The sequence below is a fragment of the Glossina fuscipes genome, unplaced genomic scaffold, assembly GCF_014805625.2.
Source record: "Glossina fuscipes isolate IAEA_lab_2018 unplaced genomic scaffold, Yale_Gfus_2 2, whole genome shotgun sequence".
NCBI classification, from domain to species: domain Eukaryota; kingdom Metazoa; phylum Arthropoda; class Insecta; order Diptera; family Glossinidae; genus Glossina; species Glossina fuscipes.
Genome location: NW_023998416.1, coordinates 33,805,182 through 33,824,303, shown reverse-complemented (window position 1 = coordinate 33,824,303; position 19,122 = coordinate 33,805,182). Strand labels below are relative to the sequence as shown.

The window sequence follows — 19,122 nt, the reverse complement described above, 5'->3', positions numbered from 1 at the left end:
GAAAATATGTCAAGAAGCCGACAGCAAACGTGAAGATATGAAGTGGCTTGTTAAAACTCTAGATCATTTATTAGGCTATGCTGGCGAAGATGAAGCCAATGTGGAGCAAAGGAAATTGGAAGATTTGATTGCTCGCTATAAAAACCTAATTCCAACTATAGAAATTACTATGGTGAAAACCGAAGTGTTCTCCAAGTGCTACACCTACCGTCGTGAAGTGCATGAAGTAGTGAACCTACTAAGTAAAGTTCGTGAGCAGGCAGTCAATATACCGGCCCCTGATAGTTTAGAACGCGTGAACAAGTTAATCGAAGAGCAACAGTATGCCATCAATCAGCTAGATCATCAGCGCCCGCATATTATGTCAATGCTGCAAAGAGGACGTGATCTTAGTAAGGACGTTCATGCACCATCTTTCGTCCAAGTTGAAGTGAAGAACTTAGAAACTGGCTGGAATCAAGCGTACACGGAAACTTCCGAAAAATTACATGCTCTGAAAGGCACTCAGGCTATTTGGAATGAATTTGCTGATCAAAAAAGTGAAATTGTTTCCATGTTACATGTAGCCGAAACTGAATTGCGTGCTCTGACTCCTTTGCAAACGGATCCCAAAAATGTCAGCCAAGATCTTAAAGCTAAACGGGAGCTCAATGCACAATTACAGCAAGCCTCCCATCAGTTGCTTCCGAAGTTACACACTCTCAAAGCTGAATTATCGCCCCTGGCAGCTACCGAAAAACGTCCCATACTTGAAAAGGAAGTAACCGAAGTGGAAAAAATGTTCTTTAATACCATGGAACACGTTAAAGATCGCGTAAGTTATTTGGAGGATTACAGTGGAAAATGGAATAACTACAAAGCCCGTTTAGCAGAATTACAAGAATGGGCCAACAAAATAGCTCCCAAATCAATTGAAGCCCTTCATTCAGAAGACCTTACACCGGAAGAACGTATGGTGAAAGTAAACGTATTTAAGGGTGTGCTTGCAGATCGTATGAAACAACTAGATGTTTTGGCCGCTGACGCATCTGAATTGGCTCCCAAAGAAGGTAACGTTGCCGAGGCCAAACGATTAAAAGGAGAAATAAGCAAACTACAGGAAGTTCTTAGTGCCATTAGTCGCAATGTGGACCATCAAGCTCAGGCCGCCCAAGAAGATCTACTTAGTTGGCAACAGTTCCAGACTGGCTTACAGCAACTTAAACCAATTGTGGAGGAATGTGAAATTAAGGTAAATACTATTGTCCCTAAGCCCCTCTCCCTTGAAGAAGCAGTTGCATTGCAACAAAATGCCGAACACTTCGAAACGCTTTGCCTAGAGCAGATTGACAGACTCCAAGGCATCTCGAACATTAGCCATAAAATGTTATGTAAATCCAATGCCCCTGATGAAGTAGATGCCATGCATTCGCGTTGGACGGCAGTTTATGAGAATGCAAAACAATCTAGTGGTAGATTAGAAAAACTTGTATCCAATTGGAAATCGTTCGAAGCGGAAATCCACAAACTAGAAGAGTGGGTAGAGAAAGGTGAAAAAATGACTGCGAAGAAACTGATTGCTTTGAGCACTCCACACATTGATAAACTCGAAAATGAATTGGTACGTTTGAAATCGTTCAACAATGAAATATCTGAACAGCAGGCTAGGTTAGTAGCTCTCGGTCAAACCGCTGATCAAATCAGTTTGCACTTGGCCATAGAGGGTGCCGGTACTCTCAAGGACAACATCAATGTTCTTAAGAGCAAATTGCAAAAATTATCTGAAACTACGCGAACCAATATTAACGAACTCTCAGATGCCATTATTGCGCGTCAAGATTTTAACGCAAAAATGGTGAACTTTTCCAACTGGATGGATCAACTGCGTAATCAGGTGGCCCAAGTTGAGGATGTTAATCCAGAAAGGGTGGAAATTAGTTTGCATGTCATTCATGCTTTGATGCAAGAACATGCTGATAAGAAGCCCAGCTTCAATGCTATTTATGATGAAGTTAAACAACTCTCCCTCTCTGCATCACCCGATGAAGCCATGGCTTTAAACGAAGCTTATTCCGCATTAGTGTTAAACTATCAAAATATAGAAACCAATATGCAACAGAAAAAGGTGTGCTTAGAAAAATGGTCTGAGCTTTTAAATTGGAAACACGAAACCGAAAGTCATTTGAATTACTTGAAACATCAAATCGATAAACACGATGCTCCCGGTTCGCAAGAGCTGAACAAATTAATTATGGAAATTGATACAATCGGTCAATCTATGTCGTACTGGAAAAATCAAGCGAAAGAAATTGAAGAAAATCCTGTCGTACAATTGAAGGATGCCCTTAGTCGCAGACCTCTTATAGCTACTCAAATCGTAAATGACATTGAGAATAAATTAGAGAATTTGCAATTGCGTTCTCAAAACCAAAAGCATCAATTGGAACAGATACAGGTGCGTAAAAATAAATTCCATTCGCTCGAAGGGGATCTTACTCAAGCTCTGCAATCGGACCGTTTAAAATTAACTGAAATTTTAAAGCGTAAACCAAGTCTGATAAGCATAGATCAAATTATTAACGATTTGTTGTCGCTCAATGATGCTCTAAAGCTGCAAGCTGAACTTAAAAATCGTTTACATGACGAAGGCGCCCAACTAATGCGAGAGGACATTACCAGTATGCCTGTCATCCAGGACAGTCTCTTACATTTAGACAAGGATTATGAATCCTTGCAAAGCGAAATCGACGATCGTATTCAAAAATATCAATTGATTAATCAAGCGTTACATGAATATGCCGACATTAAAAATAAATTTTCGCAAGAGCTTCAAAAAGCTACCGATTTGTACAACGCCATACCTGGTCAGCCACGTGACGAAATCAAATTGCATCAAGCCGCAGAAAAAACTCGAAAGACCACGGAACAACTACGTAAAGTGAAAACGATCTTGGATGAATTTGAACGTAAGGGTAACTATGTTGCCAAGCTGTTTAATGCTATTGGAGAAGCAGTGCCGCAGGAAATACCTAATGATTTAACCGTCGCTAAACAACAATGTCACGATTTACATGATAAGACTGTAAAGAATATCCATATGTACGAGACGGAGGCTGTTTTCTGGTCGCAGATTGAAGATGCCAAAAAGGATTTGATTCCCTGGCTATCGGAAACTAATCAAGGTTTATGTGATGCAGCTGATAACAGTATCGAAATTGAATTCGCGCCTGTACGTTTAACTAAATACCATACCGAGTTGCCTTCTTATCAAGCTCTCAGAGATACGGTTATAGAAAAATCCCAAGAGTTAATCAGAATTAATGATAACAACGAAATACCGGCATTGACTGCCTTGAATCAACTATTAAACGATCAATTTCGGGAAGTTGAAAATAACGCGAATCGTTTGAATGCTATTACGACAATGTTTAATGATCATGAACAAGAATTGCGTCAGAAAATTAAATACGTCGGAGAGAATGTTAATAAGTTTAGGGAACAATTAATTAAATGCGATGATTTGTCAGGCGATAATGCTAAAGTTGTTGAACGTTTGCAGAAGTGTCGCATTCTTAATCGTGAACTTTCCAAAACTGGCAACGATATCGATAATATTAAGCTAAAAGTCGACGAACTGCGGGCTTTATATCCAACCTTCAGTGAATCGATAGTTCCAAAAGAATTGAATAATGTACAAAAGCGTTACGAAGGTGTCGAAATGTCTGCCAAGAAAATTGAGAACACTTTACTACAGTTCCTTAAAAAGTTCCATACCGACAAAGTTGGAATGCTAAAGCGTTTAATAGCGACGCAGCGCGAGAAAGTAGCTTGGTGTCAGCCGGAAACTTCTAGTGATAAATATAATTTGGACGTAAAGAAATCTTCACTGCACGAGGTTAGCAAAGCCTTAGACGACTGTAGGAAACGCCAAGCTGAAGTGCAAAATACTTTTGAAATGCTAAAAGCAATTGACACACCCCAAAATATAGCAGAAATGACGAAAGATGTTGACTTATTGAATGCTGAAATGAGAGATCTGGAAAACAGTTTTAATAAAATTAAGAATATTCTGGAAGAAAATGTAGATCTATGGTCCCAATATGAACGAGCTAATGAAGAAATCTCATCGTGGCTGCGCGATATTGAAGCCCGAATTAAGGTTGAGACTAGTAGTCAAGTCAACTTGCAAAATATACCTAAAAAATTGCAGGAATTGACCCGACTTAATCAAGATATTAAAAACCACGAGCCTGTTATTACTGATCTGGAGAAAACTTCGCATCAATTGGTTGAAAAAAATCCTGAAGCTCGAATAGGACAGTTCGTAAACCATCTGGTGCAGCGTTATCAAACTATAACAAAAAGTTTAGCTGCTTACGTGGATAAAATACTTGCTACCGAACAAGCTTATAACGATTATAATAAGGCTTTAGAGGAAGCCACTGAATGGCTTTCTGAGTCTAAAATCGAATTTCAAGAACTGGCGCGTATGGGTTCGCCGGGTTCTTCATCGGCCACCGCTCAGCAATTGCAAACAATTAAGAACTATTTGAACACCTTCGATAACGGTCAAAAGTTAATCAACAATGCCGTAGATATTGGCGAAGGCATCTATCCAATTGTTTTGCCGGAGAATCGAGAGAAAATCCGAACCGAACTTCGCGGCTTACGGGAAAAATTCGACTACTTACGTGATGAAGCCAACGCTTTACTGCAGCAGGTAGAAGCAGTACTTATACAAAAAACAACAATTGAGGAAAGTTACACCCAGGTATCACATTATCTTAATGAATCTAAGGCTAAAGCGAAAGCAACTGACGAGCTTTATCCGACGCTAGCTGCGAAAAAGTCAGCTTTGCAAAATTACAAGATCCAGCTACAAGAAGCCACTCTGCATAAAAATGCTCTCAAGCAATTGCAGGAAAAAGCAGTGGCCTTGTATGACGACGAATCTGAACGAAAAACCGAAGAATCTATACATGAGTACAACGATCTCTCTAGACATATTGCCGAACGCATTAACGTAGTCAGCGATCAAGTTGTGAAGCATGAAGCTTACGATCAAGTGCTTGAAAAAGCCCAAGATTGGCTAAATACCATCAAATCTGAAGCCTTTGATATAATAAATGAAACCACTTTTGAAAAAGAAGGCGCTGAAGAGAAACTTATTATTGTTGAAAATTTATTGCAACATAAACCCGAGGGTGACTCAATATTCAATGCATGCCATAAACTGCTGCAAACTGTTTTGTATCAAACTCATCCATCTGGGCATCCGGCGTTGTTAAAGAGTTTCCAAGAACCTAAGAACGCTTGGGATGAATTCGTTATATTGTGTCAAGACTCTTTAGTTAAGTTAAAACAATTATGCTCACGATGGGACGAATTCGAAGCTGTGATCGGTGAAATTGACAGTTGGATGAAAAACGTGGAGAGCAACGTTAAAAATCAAAGTCTTAAAAACACCGCTTCCTCGAAAAGACTTCACTTACAACAATTGCAGTCCATTGCTGGTGATATTGAAAAGCATGCAAAATCTATTAATGATTTAATGGACCGGTGCCGAGAAATTGAAGGCGAAACTGATTTAAATTTAAAGTTGTCCCGTTTAAATACACGCTATCAAACTTTAAAAAATCTTTGTAAAGAATCGATAGCCAAATATCAGATATATGCAAAAGATCACGAATCATTCGACCAGGACTATGAAGCATTCAAAAAAGACTTGGAATTGTCCGTAGAAGAGTTGGCACAATGTAAGGAAGTAGTAGGCGATCAAAATATTTTACAAGAAAGACAGAATAAATTACGGGATTTATTGGATAAGCGAATTAACGATGGTACCGTTTTCGAGAATCTTATTGACCGGGGTGAAAAACTGTATGGTCACACGAGTCCCGAAGGTCGAGAAATTATACGCCAGCAACTACGAAGTTTACGTAGCATCTGGGACGGTTATACTGAAGATTTAAACGCAGCCGCTCAGACAATCGATCAATGCCTACAATACTTCAACGAATTTGCTATTGCCCAAGACCAGCTTACAAAGTGGCTCAAAGACGTTGATAAAGCTATGCAAAGCCACACCGAACCGAAGACCACGTTGCAGGAAAAACGAGCCCAATTGCAAAATCATAAAATGTTACATCAAGAAATTACCACTCATAATGTTTTGGTGGATAATGTATGTGAAAAGGCTCAAATTTTAATAGACAAACTTAACGATAACTCTTTGAATATATATCTGCAATCCATTAAACAATTGTATAACGGGATTGTACAAAAATCGGCTCAGATACTCGAAAACTTGCAAGATTGTGTCGACCAACATGCTGAGCTTAATAATAAAATCATTTCAGCCAAATCATGGATGTCGGGCGAAAAAGAAAAGCTGTTAGAATGCGATGACGCTTATGGCGAAAAAACTGATATTAAACGCAAAATTGAAACATTAAATAATTTAGCTCAGAATAAACCGCAAGCTTTGACATTGATCTCCAGCATACGGAATCAATACGATAAGATCGAGCCAGCTACTTCTCAGAAAGGCAATGATGTCCTCAAGAAGGAAATATCTGAGCTAGAAATCACAATGAAAAGTCATTTCGATGATATTGAAGGCATAGAGAGCAAACAGAAAGAAGTTCTTCAACAATGGAATAATTTCGAAAATAAGTTGGAAGATCTAACCAAATGGTGTCGAACGGCTGAGGCAATTTTTCGTGAACAGCAATTACAATCTACATTACATGAGAAAGTTGAAGAGCTGGAAAAGTATAAGATACAACGCGATCTTATACTGCAGAAGGAGAAAGAAGTTGATGCCTTCGCAGATGCCGCTCACATTTTGCTAAACAATTGTGGGGCTGATCGCTTAAAGAATTTAACTGCTCAGTTTACGAATCGTTATCAGCTGCTGCAAGTCCTTAGTAAAGAGGTTGTTAATCGCTGGACAAATTTGGTTGACGACCACCAAATGTACCAGGATAAATACAATGAAGTCGACTTGTGGTTGCAGCCGATTGAGAAGCAACTGCAGCAAACTACGCAAGAAGATACGACGCAAATTTCAAATATTTTGCAAGTGCTACTCGCTGAGAGAGAACACGCTGACAGCATGTTTGCCGCTCTTAATGCGGCAGGTGAAAAAGCTTTGCCTGAAACTTCAACACAGGGCCGTGAAAAGTTGCGTAAGGAAATGCGTGATATACGCGACCGTTGGGATAAATTAGATGAAGGCATACGGAATTTGCAAAAGCGACAAGAGGCACAAAGTCTTCAACTCACTAACTATCATGAAATTCTTGGTCAAGTTCTGAATTGGTTAGATCAGGCAGAAAAGGGAGTGGAAAATGAAAATCCTGCCAGTTGGACAAATGCTCAAGATACACGTTCAAAGATGTACAAATTCAAAGCAATTTCTCAGGACATCAATTCTCATAAGCGTATTGTCGAAGCAGTAAACGAGAAGGCTTCTATTTTATGCGGCAGTGCTTCGCCAGCTAATGCCACTGAAATCCAAAAGTCTGTGGATGACATCAACAAACGCTATAACCAAGTTGCCACGGCTTGCAATAATTTACTGCGTCAATTGGAAGAGGCTTTTGAAGTCTATCAACAGTTTAGTGAATTACAAAAGTCTCAACAGGATTATCAAAAGAATCTATGGGATCGTCTCACTGGATATTCTGATTATTCCGGTAATAAACCTGCATTACAAGCTCGCCTTAATAAGGTCATCGAAATTCAAAATTCAATGCCTGAAAGCATGCATAAACTTCAAGCTTTATCCGATCATATTGATCAGAATGCGAAACTATTACCGGCACGTTCAAAAGAGACCATGGCACGAGATTTGAGTAATTTGTATGCCGACTATGAAAAGTTCTCGGCTGCTCTCAGTGATGTTAAAAGTGGTTTAGAGAATCGTTTGCAGCAGTGGAGTGACTATGAAGTTAATCTGGATCAATTGATTGCTTGGCTGGGTGAAACTGAAAACGCTTTGAAAAACTATAATCTTAAAGGTACTTTAGAGGAAAAGGAAGACCAGTTAAATCGTTTCCAAACTTTAGTTCACAATTTGCGTCAGAGAGAAATGGAATTTGAAAAATTGAAAGATGAATCGTCGGAACTCATACAGAGTTCGGGTGAGACTCGCATATCCGTTAATGTGCAACAGGTTACGTCACGCTTTCAATCTATACAAGCTACCATCAAAGAAATTATGAAGAAATGTGAACAATCTGTACACGACCATGTCCAATTTAATGAGAAATACAAACAATGTTCAGATTGGTTTGCAAACGCTCAAGCAAAATACGATAACACGTTAGATCTTTCCACAGTCGCCACTCGTGAAGATCTCTTAAAAAAACAACTAGCTGTACAAGAATTGTTAGCGCAACAAAGCAATGCAGCTTTATTGTTAAACAACACAATTGAACTCGGTGAGAAATGTTATGCCTCCTCTGCGTCTGAAGGACGGGAGGCTATACGCTTGCAATTGGAAGAATTGCAGAAAGCCTTCGATCAACTCTTCGATAATCTTAACAGCCATGCCCGGAAAATTCAGGACAAAATGTCAAAGTGGTCAGGTTTTGACGAAATTGCTGAAAAGTTAAAAAGTTGGTTAATTGAACTGGAAAGAGCTCTCCCCGCCGAAATCGAATTGAAAACAACTCTGGATGAGAAACGTGGTAAATTGTTGACCTACCGTGACGCTCTTAATGATATAAATAATCATAAAGCTGAAATTGGAAATTTGCAAGAAATTGCCGGAAATTTGCCAGAAAAGACAGAGCATGTCGATGAAGCAACAAAACAGATCGTTGAGAAATATGAGAAATTAAAAAAGAGAGCAGAGAACTATGTGCGTAGCTATGAGGAATTTGTCAGCGCTCATCAGCAGTATTGCAAGGCAGTTATGGATACCCAAGAGTTTATTGAGTCGACCCACGACACAATTGACTACTGGGGCAATTTGGATTTGGAACAAGTCTCTTTGCACACAAATTTAGATCGTTTAAGAAATCTTAAATCTACCCTCGCCGATGAATTTCCGCGTGTTGATCAAGTACGTGTCTTGGGCGAAAAAGTAATCCCAGGTACAGTAGCTTCTGGCCAAATCAATATCAAGACTCAAATTGGTAATACGCAGCAAGAATGGGAAGGCTTAATTACTGCCCTTAATTCAGCAGTTGAAGGAATTGAAACCCGTTTACAAAATTGGGCAGACTATGAACAACTGCGCGATAACTGTTTGGATTGGATACGCGAAGCCGACAATAAATTACATTCCATTGATTTGAAACCAAATTTGGCCGAAAAAAAGATTCAATTAGAAGAACTGAAAACTTTACAAGGCGAAGTAAGAGCTAAAGAGCTAGAAGTTGACAATGTTTCGGAGAAGGCACAACTTTTAATGAAAGGTCCGTCTGGCTTACGCACTTCTGGCCCCGAACTGATAACTAAATACCAGCAGCTATTCCATAAAGTTAAAGAGCTTAATAGCCGCTGGCAACAGTATGTTGCTACCCATCAAGAATTTGAAAATTCTATCTCGGAATGCACTGCTTGGATAAGTAGCATTAAAGAGAAGTTAGAATATTGTGCAGATACAAGTTCAATGGGTCAAAAAGAGCTGGACAAGAAGATGAACATTATTCACGATGTAATCTTACTTAAAGATGAAGGTTCCGCAAAAGTTCAAGGAGTTGTAGAATTGGCTCAAAACGTCTTAGCTAATACTGCTCCTATTGGCCACGATGCTGTTAATAAACAATTGACTAATTTGCAAGACTTATGGTCGTCCATTGCTCTGCGTATAGTAGATGTCAAGTCTCTATTGGATGACTCTATAACTCAGTGGTCAGGCTTCCTGGAACAAGTACAAAACGTCAGTAAATTTAATGATTGGTTGGAGTCGACATTAAAGGAATTGTCTGAACATCAAACCTCGATGACAGAAAAACGAGCACAATTGGATCGCGTTAGAACGACTGAAGAAAAAGTACGTATGGAGAAAATCGATGTAGATGCTCTCAAATCACAGGCCAAGGAAATTGTAGTAACCGGTCAACAAAGTCAAACGGCATTTCAAGCTCAAAAGGTGTTCGAAAGATTCGACGAATTGGCGACCAGATCTCAAAAATTGTTATCACAAAGGCAAGATCAGTACCGCGATCATCGTTTATACAAAGAAGCATATGATGACCTACTCAGTTGGATAAGCCGGGCCCGAGAGAAATTCCCTTCACTCAAGCAAGGCAGTCTTAGTGACAAGTTAGCCATTGAAAGTGCAGTTCAAGCCACGGAAAACATGCTTAATAAGCAGGCCCAAGGCGAATTGTTAGTTGAACATTTAGTTCATACAGGGGAAGTGGTTTTGGCTAGCACATCTCCTCAAGGTCAGGAGATTATTCGGAACGACATACGTTCTTTGCGTGACAGTTTCGAAGGATTATTCCGAGATATCAATCAGCAAAAGGAAAATTTGGAAGCTACTATGCAACAATGGCGAGCTTATAAAGAGGAGTACGAACGCTTGATAGAATGGTTACAACAAATCGATATTTTAGTCAAGAATCACAAGCTGAACTTACAACCAAATTTAGCAGAAAAGGAAAAACAAGTCACAGATATGCGGGATATAATGTCGCGTTTGGAAAAAGGAAAAGACGATATCGATAGATTTAATAATTCTGCAGCTGGCCTCTTAAAATCACATCTGGACACCTATGTTAGCAATCAACTGCGCCATTTGAATTCTATGTACCAAGTTCAAGTAAATTTAGCGAAAGATGTTTTGAAGAAAGTTGAAACTAACCGCGATCAACATCGGGAATACAAAAGTAACATGGAAGCAGCAAAAAGTTGGATTAACCACGCCAAAGATGTTATCCGGGAATGCAGTGAAGCGTCGAGCGCTAGATCGAAAGATGTTTTGGAAGAACGTTTAGAGAAAGTGCAAGAACTTCTACGTAATCGGGAATTTGGTCAAAACCTCGTGCACACCGCTATCAACAATGGCGAAAAGGTCGTCCGTAATACTCGCTCAGATGGTCGTGAACCTATAAATAATGAAATGAAAGAGCTTCAAAACGATTGGGAACGCTTGGTTAAAAAATTGTCTACAGCTAAGGTGCAATTGGAAACCAATCTATTGCAATGGGCCGACTACAGTTCGAGTTATTCTCAATTGCAACAATGGATATTAGATAAAGAAGCCAAATTGCAACAAGTAAGTGAACCAAAGGTTGTCAAGTCTAAAAGAAATCAACAAGGACTCAGCAGTGGTTTAAGTGAACGCAAGGCTAATTTACGCCAAACCAATAATATAGTTCAAGATATTGTATCATTTGAACCTATGATCCAATCGGTTACATCCAAAGCTTCCGATTTGCAACAGGGAGCCCCCGCTTCGGAGATTTCCAGTAAATACCAGACTTTAACTAAACAAGCCCAGGATATATATGAAAAGCAAAAGAACACGATCGATCAATATCAAGCTTTCATTGATTCCGGCAATGATTTTGCAACTTGGTTACGCAATGCCAAGGAACGTTTAAGCAAATGTTCAGAACCTACTGGTGACAAACAAGCCTTAGCTGAGAAAACTCACCAACTGAAAATCTTACAAGGTGAGGTACCTCAAGGGCAAAAGAAATTAGAAGCAGCCTTAACCCAAGCTGAAATAGCTTGTCGTAATGCTGAACCTGAAGATTGCGAAATCATTGAGCAAGAGGTAGCATTATTGCAAGAAGAATTCGATACTTATGTGGAAAATTTGCAAAAAACTAAAGTCTATCTTGAAGTAGGTATAGTTAAATGGTCCGATTATCAAGATCAGTATTCGGAAGCTTTAGATTGGCTTACTAAGACTGAAACTTTGGTGCAATCTTACAATAAATTGCAAGAGAGCTTAGCTCAAAAGAAAATAGTTTTAGAAGAATTCCAAGGCCATTTGCAAACTCTATTCGATTGGCAAAAAACATTGGATCATTTGAATATGAAAGCGCAAATGTTGTTGGAAACGTGCTCGGATACACGGATCAGTAATGCTGTCATGCAGCTTACTACTAAGTACAACGCTTTATTAACTCTCGCTAAGGAAGTAATGCGTCGCCTGGAAATGCATTATCAGGAACACCAACAACATAACACTCTTTACCAAGAATGTCAATCGTGGATTGAACAGACTCGCGAGAAATTAACGCAATGCGAAATCATACCCGGAACTTTAAATGAGGTCCAGATAAAGTTAAATACTGTTAAGAATTTGCGTCAAGGTTTTGAGTCCGGACAAAATAAATTACGGTATTTACTTGAGCTGAAGGAAAAAGTTATTATTAACACTGAGCAAACGGGGGCTGCAAAAATTCAGGAAGACACAGAAAGTTTAAAACAAGATTATGATAATTTACTGATACGAATCAACGATGTACGACAAAAATTAATGAATCGTCTGTCTCATCTCGAGGAAATTTATAAATTATATAAAGGTTTAGAAGAATGGTTGGAAGAGATTAGACCAAGCTTGAAAACATCGGGAGAATTTTTGAATGATTTAAGCGAAAAGCGAGCTGCGTTAGAGAAGTTTAGATCCATACAGCGAGATTTTAACAGCCATAATGACATTGTAGAGAAAATTAGCAAAAGTCTGAAAAACGACGATGGTTTGGATAACAAAGATTTCCAGAAAGGCTTAAACGAATTCGAAGAACTGCAGATGAGAACGAATGAAATTATTGAATCCCTCGAAAATCATGTTAATAATCATGATAAATACAAGCAAGCTCTACTAGAAATTCAAGATTGGCTTCGTAAAGCAAGAAATGAAATTGAATTGTGTTCCGATTGTCATGGCGAGCAGCAGCATGTTGAGGATCGCCTTAACAAATTGGGAGAAATTGATGAATCCATGGTAGAGGGTAAATCTTTCTTGGATGCCTGTAAAGAACTAGGACAAGCTGTAATAGCTACAAGCGGCAATGAGGGCCAAGACGCGGTAACGCAAGAAATTAAACATTTAATCACCGAATGGGAAGCTATACAAGCTATGTCACGCGATGCCCGTTATAATTTGGAATTATGCCTAACTTCGTGGAATACTTTCCAGGAAAAAATCAACAAAATTAACGTTTTAATTGAAGAGTTCAACAAGCGCCTCGCACGAGCCAATGAAACCGAAAATAAGACACCTGAGGATTTGATAAATGCTACGGTAAGTTCTTTTGTACAGTGTCTTCTCTTCTCTTCGTCTTACTAGGTTCAATCGTTACTAAATCAATTCGTTGTACATGCTTCATTTGCACTTCCAAATAGTAAAACCGCTCCAAATCTAACTGTTAGCTTTAAAATAAAACCAAACTAACTGCTTTAAATCTGTTATATCTTAACTAAAATTTAGAGGAAAGTTTGTAGTAATTTAATTATTTCGGCAAATTCTTTGAATTTTTTTACTGTGTTTTTGTTTCCTTAGAAACTACTACAGGAAGTCGTTGCGGAAAAAGAGAACGTTGAAGAACTTAATGACACTTGCGAATTGTTGATGGAGCGCAGCGCTTGTTCGCGAGTACGCGATCAAACTGTAGACACACAAGCAAAATACACCAAGTTATTGACTAACACTCAGGGTAAGTAAAGATGGTGGATTAAAAGATGGACCAACATGTTCAAATAAATTTCTTTAGGTCTTGTTGCCAGAATCGAGAAGAATTTATCGGATCACACCGAGTTCTTAAATTATAAGAACGAGATGGACGCTTGGATACTGAAAGCTCAGGAAATTTTGGATGGCTGCAACGGTAAAGGTGACATGCAAAGCATTACCCAGCAAATTGAAACAATTAATGTGAGTTTGTTTCAATATTAATATACAGATTTGATGAGATGAAATTTGAATTTTTCCAGGCATTGTCATCTCGTTTGCCGGAAGGTCAGCATCTTTTAGGCATAGTACAAGATACTTATAATAGGGCGTCCAATGTATTGCCGGAAGATAAGCAAGAAAAATTACGTGAGATGATGACCAAAGTACGCGAAAGTTGGGATGCTTTAGGTTTAGCGGTTAAGCAGAAATTAAACGATTTAAAGCAAAATCAAAACCGTTGGGCAGAGTATTTACACAATAAGGACAAATTAGAAAATTGGCTGACTGAAATGGAAGAGACTTTGAAATTTAAACCAAATACCAAAGGCGAGCTAAGCGAAATGAAAACGCAATTAGAGCGCTACAAAGTCCATCAAAATGATATAAAGCTTAAAGGATCTGATATGGAGCATCTTTGCAGTGAGGCCAAGAATTTAAACGCTGACATGGATGAAGTTCAAAACTTGCAGGAACTTTGGGGTAAAGTCAAGAACGATTGCAATGCTTTAGTCAATCGATTCGAAGATGAAGTAAATGAGTACAATGCATACCACCAAACTCTGCAGGATGTGGAAAAATGGTTGCTGCAAATTTCCTTTCAACTGATGGCTCACAATTCCTTATTAATAGCGAATCGTCAGCAAACTCAAGAACAAATTAAACAGCACGAAGCATTACTTGATGAGATACAGAAATATCAGACTAATATTGATGATCTTAACGCTAAGGGTCAATGTCGGATCAAACGTTATGAGACCAGTGCTCCTGCCGTGCGCTTAACTGTTGAGACTCAATTGAAAAACATACAGGATAGTTACAGTTCTCTGCTGCAGACTTCAGTACAAATACGTAATCGTTTGCAAGAATCTTTGGCTAAATTCCAAGAGTATGAAGATACTTTGGAAAGTATAATGCGCAATTTGCAAGAATATGAGCCCATAATAAAAACCGAATTAGACACTCAACCTAATAACTTGGAAATGGCGCAAAAACAATTAAAGTGCGCGCAAAACATGCAAAACAAACTGAATTTTGAAAAATCTCGTTTAGCTATTGCCGTTCAAGCTTGCGAGGCGGCCACTGCTTCGATTAGCAGACCTAGTTCCCCTTTGGAAACGGCCATGCAAGTTATTCCAGAACGTGAATTGATGGTGCGTTCGGAGCTGGAAGATCTTTTAGATCAGGTAAAGTAACGATACTTTTCATTTTTTACCTTGCCTTTCCCGATTTTCCCTAAGAACTTAAAAATTATATTTGAATATATACATATATATGATTTTCTACTAAAATTTTTTATTGTTTGGTTTATAAAATTTAACTTAATTATTATTTATTTCGTTTTTGGTTTTTTTTTTTTTTTGTTTGTTATAATTGCCGCACTTTAAATGCACTTTTTGTTAAACAACCAAATTTCTGTGTTGAACATCTAACCTTAAAAAAATACCTTGCTCTAACCTCAACTGCCAATAACCAACAACAAAAATAATGATTACACAACGACAATTCCAAACAACCAAAGAAACCCAATAAAAGAACTCAAAACTCAACCACTGACGCTAATTTTGACGATGATGTTGAGCTTAATGCAGTTACTGATTATTTATTGGATGCTGTAGCTAATGAACGTTTAAAAAAACTAAAAAATGTTTACTCAAACCGTGAACTTGTGCAAAAGCTATGTACTCTTAAAACCAAGGTAAGATTTCTTACGATGCCAGTCCATATAAAAGGCCTGTGGTGTTTGTTGCTTTTGCTGTGTAAAATATAATGTCTGCAAAACGTAAAAAAAAAAAAAAAAATTTACTCTTCGACGAAAATCATTTCTTTTTTCTGTACCGATCCACTTCATCCAACACATTGCTAAAGCAGTTCAATTTATTTCTAGAAAAAATTTTAAATATTTGTATCACTTTTAATTCATATGCAGGTTCAATCCCACTTGAGTGGATTGATTGCTTCGGTTGGAGAATTAGAGCAACAGCAAAAACAACGCGCCGAATTAGCTGATTGGATTTCGAAACAGCAAGTAATCGTTTCCGACTGGATGATGCGACCATGCAAGTTACGCCCGGAAGCGGCAAAACAAGAGTTAATGGCTATGGACGATCTATTAAATGCCGTCGGAGATAAGCGTTCTCATTTAATGCTTGATTTGACGGGTTCACGTATGTGTTTAGATGCGTTTAAGCTAATTTATATTTGAATCTATCTCGAGTCTATTTTTATTTTTAGTGGCGGATGACGAAAACGACCTGATTGGCAAGATTGATAAACTTGAAACTCAATTGATGGACGCCATAGCCAAAAAGAAGGCTGGTCAAAACATTATTGATAGCTACCGTCAGAGTGCTCAAGATATGAACAATTGGTTTGATTCTCTAATCAAGCGCATGGATGTTTTAGATAAGGGCTCCGGCTTAAATTGCGCTCAAAAAATGACGGCTATTACCGAAGTTAAGAAAGAATACGAAGAGCAAGGTCCTCAAAAACTGCAAGATTTAAAAAGTAAAGCCGCTCAAGTAGCCGAGATTATTAGCAATTTAGATGGTCAACAAGTAAAAGAACAGATGAAGTCCTACGATCGCCGGTATTTGGATTTGGGCAAAAGACTCGATCGCAAAGCTCAACTCCTGGATGTTACTAACAAATGCGTGGAGGCGATAAAAGCTGAGACTGATCAACTTCAGAATTGGGTGAAAGAGACTCTAAAAAGTCTTCAAACACCAGCTCTATTGGGTTATGAACCAAAATCCGGCGAGGCAAGGCAACACACAATTAAGAGTATAATGAAAGAGGCCGAAAGTAAACAATCTCTAACTGATGCTTTAGAAAAACGGATTGCAAATATGCAATCGGAATTGGAGCCAGCAGAATATGCTCAATTAGGATCTGCGTTACGCAATCTGAATACAGAACAGAAGAATCTTTCTGCCGCTCTTAAATTAGAAATGGAAAAAGCATTAGAAGCTACCAGATTACGTAAGATTTTCGAAAATGATTTAGAGAAAGCTCGTAATTGGTTAAAAGCTAAAATATCAAAAGTTAGACAATTGCCCGGTTATCATCCTTTGACTGCTTTGGAAGTGGAAAACAAGCTACAAGAGAATAAACGTTTCGATGACGAGGCTAAACAATTTAATGATACCGTTTTAAGCGACTTGCAACGTCAGGCGGTTAACATAATGAAAGATTGCCCTGAAACTGAGAAAGCATCATTACAGAAGATTCTCGACGAAATTGAAGCTGACTATAAAATTCTCAAAGATGAATGCGGCAATAGAGCTAAAACTCTGGGAGATCTATTGCAGGGACGAAAGGCTTTTGAAAAGTCAATGAAACAAATGACTGATTGGTTAAATGAAATGGAGACAGCCACCGAAGGAGATTTGCGTACATCGAATTTGCCAGTTTTGGAAGAACAGCTTGCGCACTATCACAAGCTATTAAAGAAGGCAGAAAATATGGACGACCTTTTAAATGATATCAACGAACAAGGCAAAGGCGTGTCGCCTTCATTAAGCAATCCCGACAAACTTAAACTAAATGATGACATCAAGAGCATGAAAGATCGCTTTGGCAAAGTTAAGCAAACTTTGAATAACCGCGTCAATACTTTGGGAGACCATATTAAAAAATACAAAGATGCAAAGTCGAAATTGGCCGAATTTATGGAATTTTTAAATCGTATACAACAACGCCTAAGAGAATTGAATAAGCCCATTGGAGCCAAGATTGAAGATGTCCAAGAACTCCTAAGAGCCTACGAAGGCATTTTAAAGGAACTGAAAGATAGTAAACACAGCATGGGTGATATGGAAGTAGATGATTTACCTGAATTGCAAAGTATTCTGTCGCAACAAGACGACATGATCAAACTAATCGAAGATCAATTGGCTCATTTGAGACAATTATTGTTGTTGCGCGAACAATTCATTGCATTGATTAATGAAATCATAGCATTTATTATGAAATATACTGACGTACTAGTAGACATCGAAAATGCTCCCGATAGTTTGGAGGAGAAAATTAATAAATACGATGATGTCATAGTAAAAATACAAGAATGTGAAGGACTTTTAGCTTCGGCTAACGATAAAGGACAAAAAATTGCATCTGAAGGTACAGCAGCAGATAAGAATAGCATAACCGAACAATTGCAATCGCTTAAAAATCAATTGGGTAACTTGAGAAAGGCGGTTGAACAGCAAAGACAAAGGCATCAAATACAACTTGAACATCACAAAAAAATGGCAACTGACCTAATGGAAATACTAGATTGGTTGCATAACACTGAAGGAGTGATCAAATCACGGCCTTTGCTGGATCGCGATCCCGATTCAGTAGAGCACGAATTGCAAAAGCATCACAAACTTTGCGGCGAAACTCAAGAATACTTAGATAAATTCAATAAAATCAATGGAAGCGTTAAATCAGAGATGGGTATGCCAGGTGCTTTACTGGAAATGCTTTCCGAAGGACGTTCTTTGGTGTCATCCTTGCCGCCTGAAATGACTGAGCGTGAAAAGTATATGATCAACAATCGTGATTCCCGTTTGGCTTATATGAAACTAGTAGCGGAGTTCAATGCTTGGTTACACGAAGCCGAAGATCGTTTGCAATGCGGTCAGCATGGTATAGATTACGAACATTTAATGCGTGATTTAGAAGAACACAAACTTTTCTTTGGCAATGAAGCACTAATGCGAAGTCTAGTTCATAAACAAATACAAGAGGCAGCCGATAAAATTTGGCCATCTCTTAACAATTATGAACAGACCGAATTATCTGGAGAATTAGCACAATTTCAGACGAAACTTACTAATGTCTTGGCGCGAGCTAAAACTCAACAAGCCGACCTGGAACGAGAGCACGAACGTTTTCGTGAATATCAACAGTCAATGGAACGTGTTAAGACGACAATTGAATTAACTAAATTCCCTGATGAATCGGTAAATAACTTGGCTGGTCTACATTTCAATATACAAAAGCTGACACATGCCATGGGAAATGTTATGGTAAGTAAATGACTTTCTAAAGAGAAAATTTCAGGCGAAAATTGCAAACGGTAAATACGTTAAATGAATGGATGTCTTGTGATATAGATGAATGATTGTTAGGACCACCACCTACACTGGATTAAACTACTTTCATAAAATTCCTTAACTGCTTTCAATAGGTTATAATAACCGGTAAATATGTCTATGCTTTTGGTTTTTTTTTCTTTTATTTACCGGCCGGTAAAAGTTGTCCAGAAAGTAGTTTTTTGTCTCTAC

General features: G+C 38.4%; 1 protein-coding gene across 19 annotated transcripts in view; it reads left to right on the top strand.

Annotated features, from left to right (window-relative positions):
- The window catches only part of LOC119634163 (nesprin-1), a 161,356-nt gene that overhangs the window by 52,835 nt on the left and 89,399 nt on the right, over positions 1-19,122 (top strand). For 12 of the 19 annotated variants that reach the window (XM_038028153.1, XM_038028152.1, XM_038028158.1 and 9 more), the window contains 7 exons: positions 2-13,201; positions 13,460-13,613; positions 13,671-13,831; positions 13,891-15,033; positions 15,369-15,545; positions 15,777-16,014; positions 16,082-18,864. In XM_038028153.1, the coding sequence (XP_037884081.1) occupies positions 2-13,201; positions 13,460-13,613; positions 13,671-13,831; positions 13,891-15,033; positions 15,369-15,545; positions 15,777-16,014; positions 16,082-18,864 (17,856 nt within the window). The remainder of the gene's footprint in view (position 1; positions 13,202-13,459; positions 13,614-13,670; positions 13,832-13,890; positions 15,034-15,368; positions 15,546-15,776; positions 16,015-16,081; positions 18,865-19,122) is intronic. The other 7 variants (XM_038028159.1, XM_038028154.1, XM_038028150.1 and 4 more) reach the window with 3 other exon arrangements.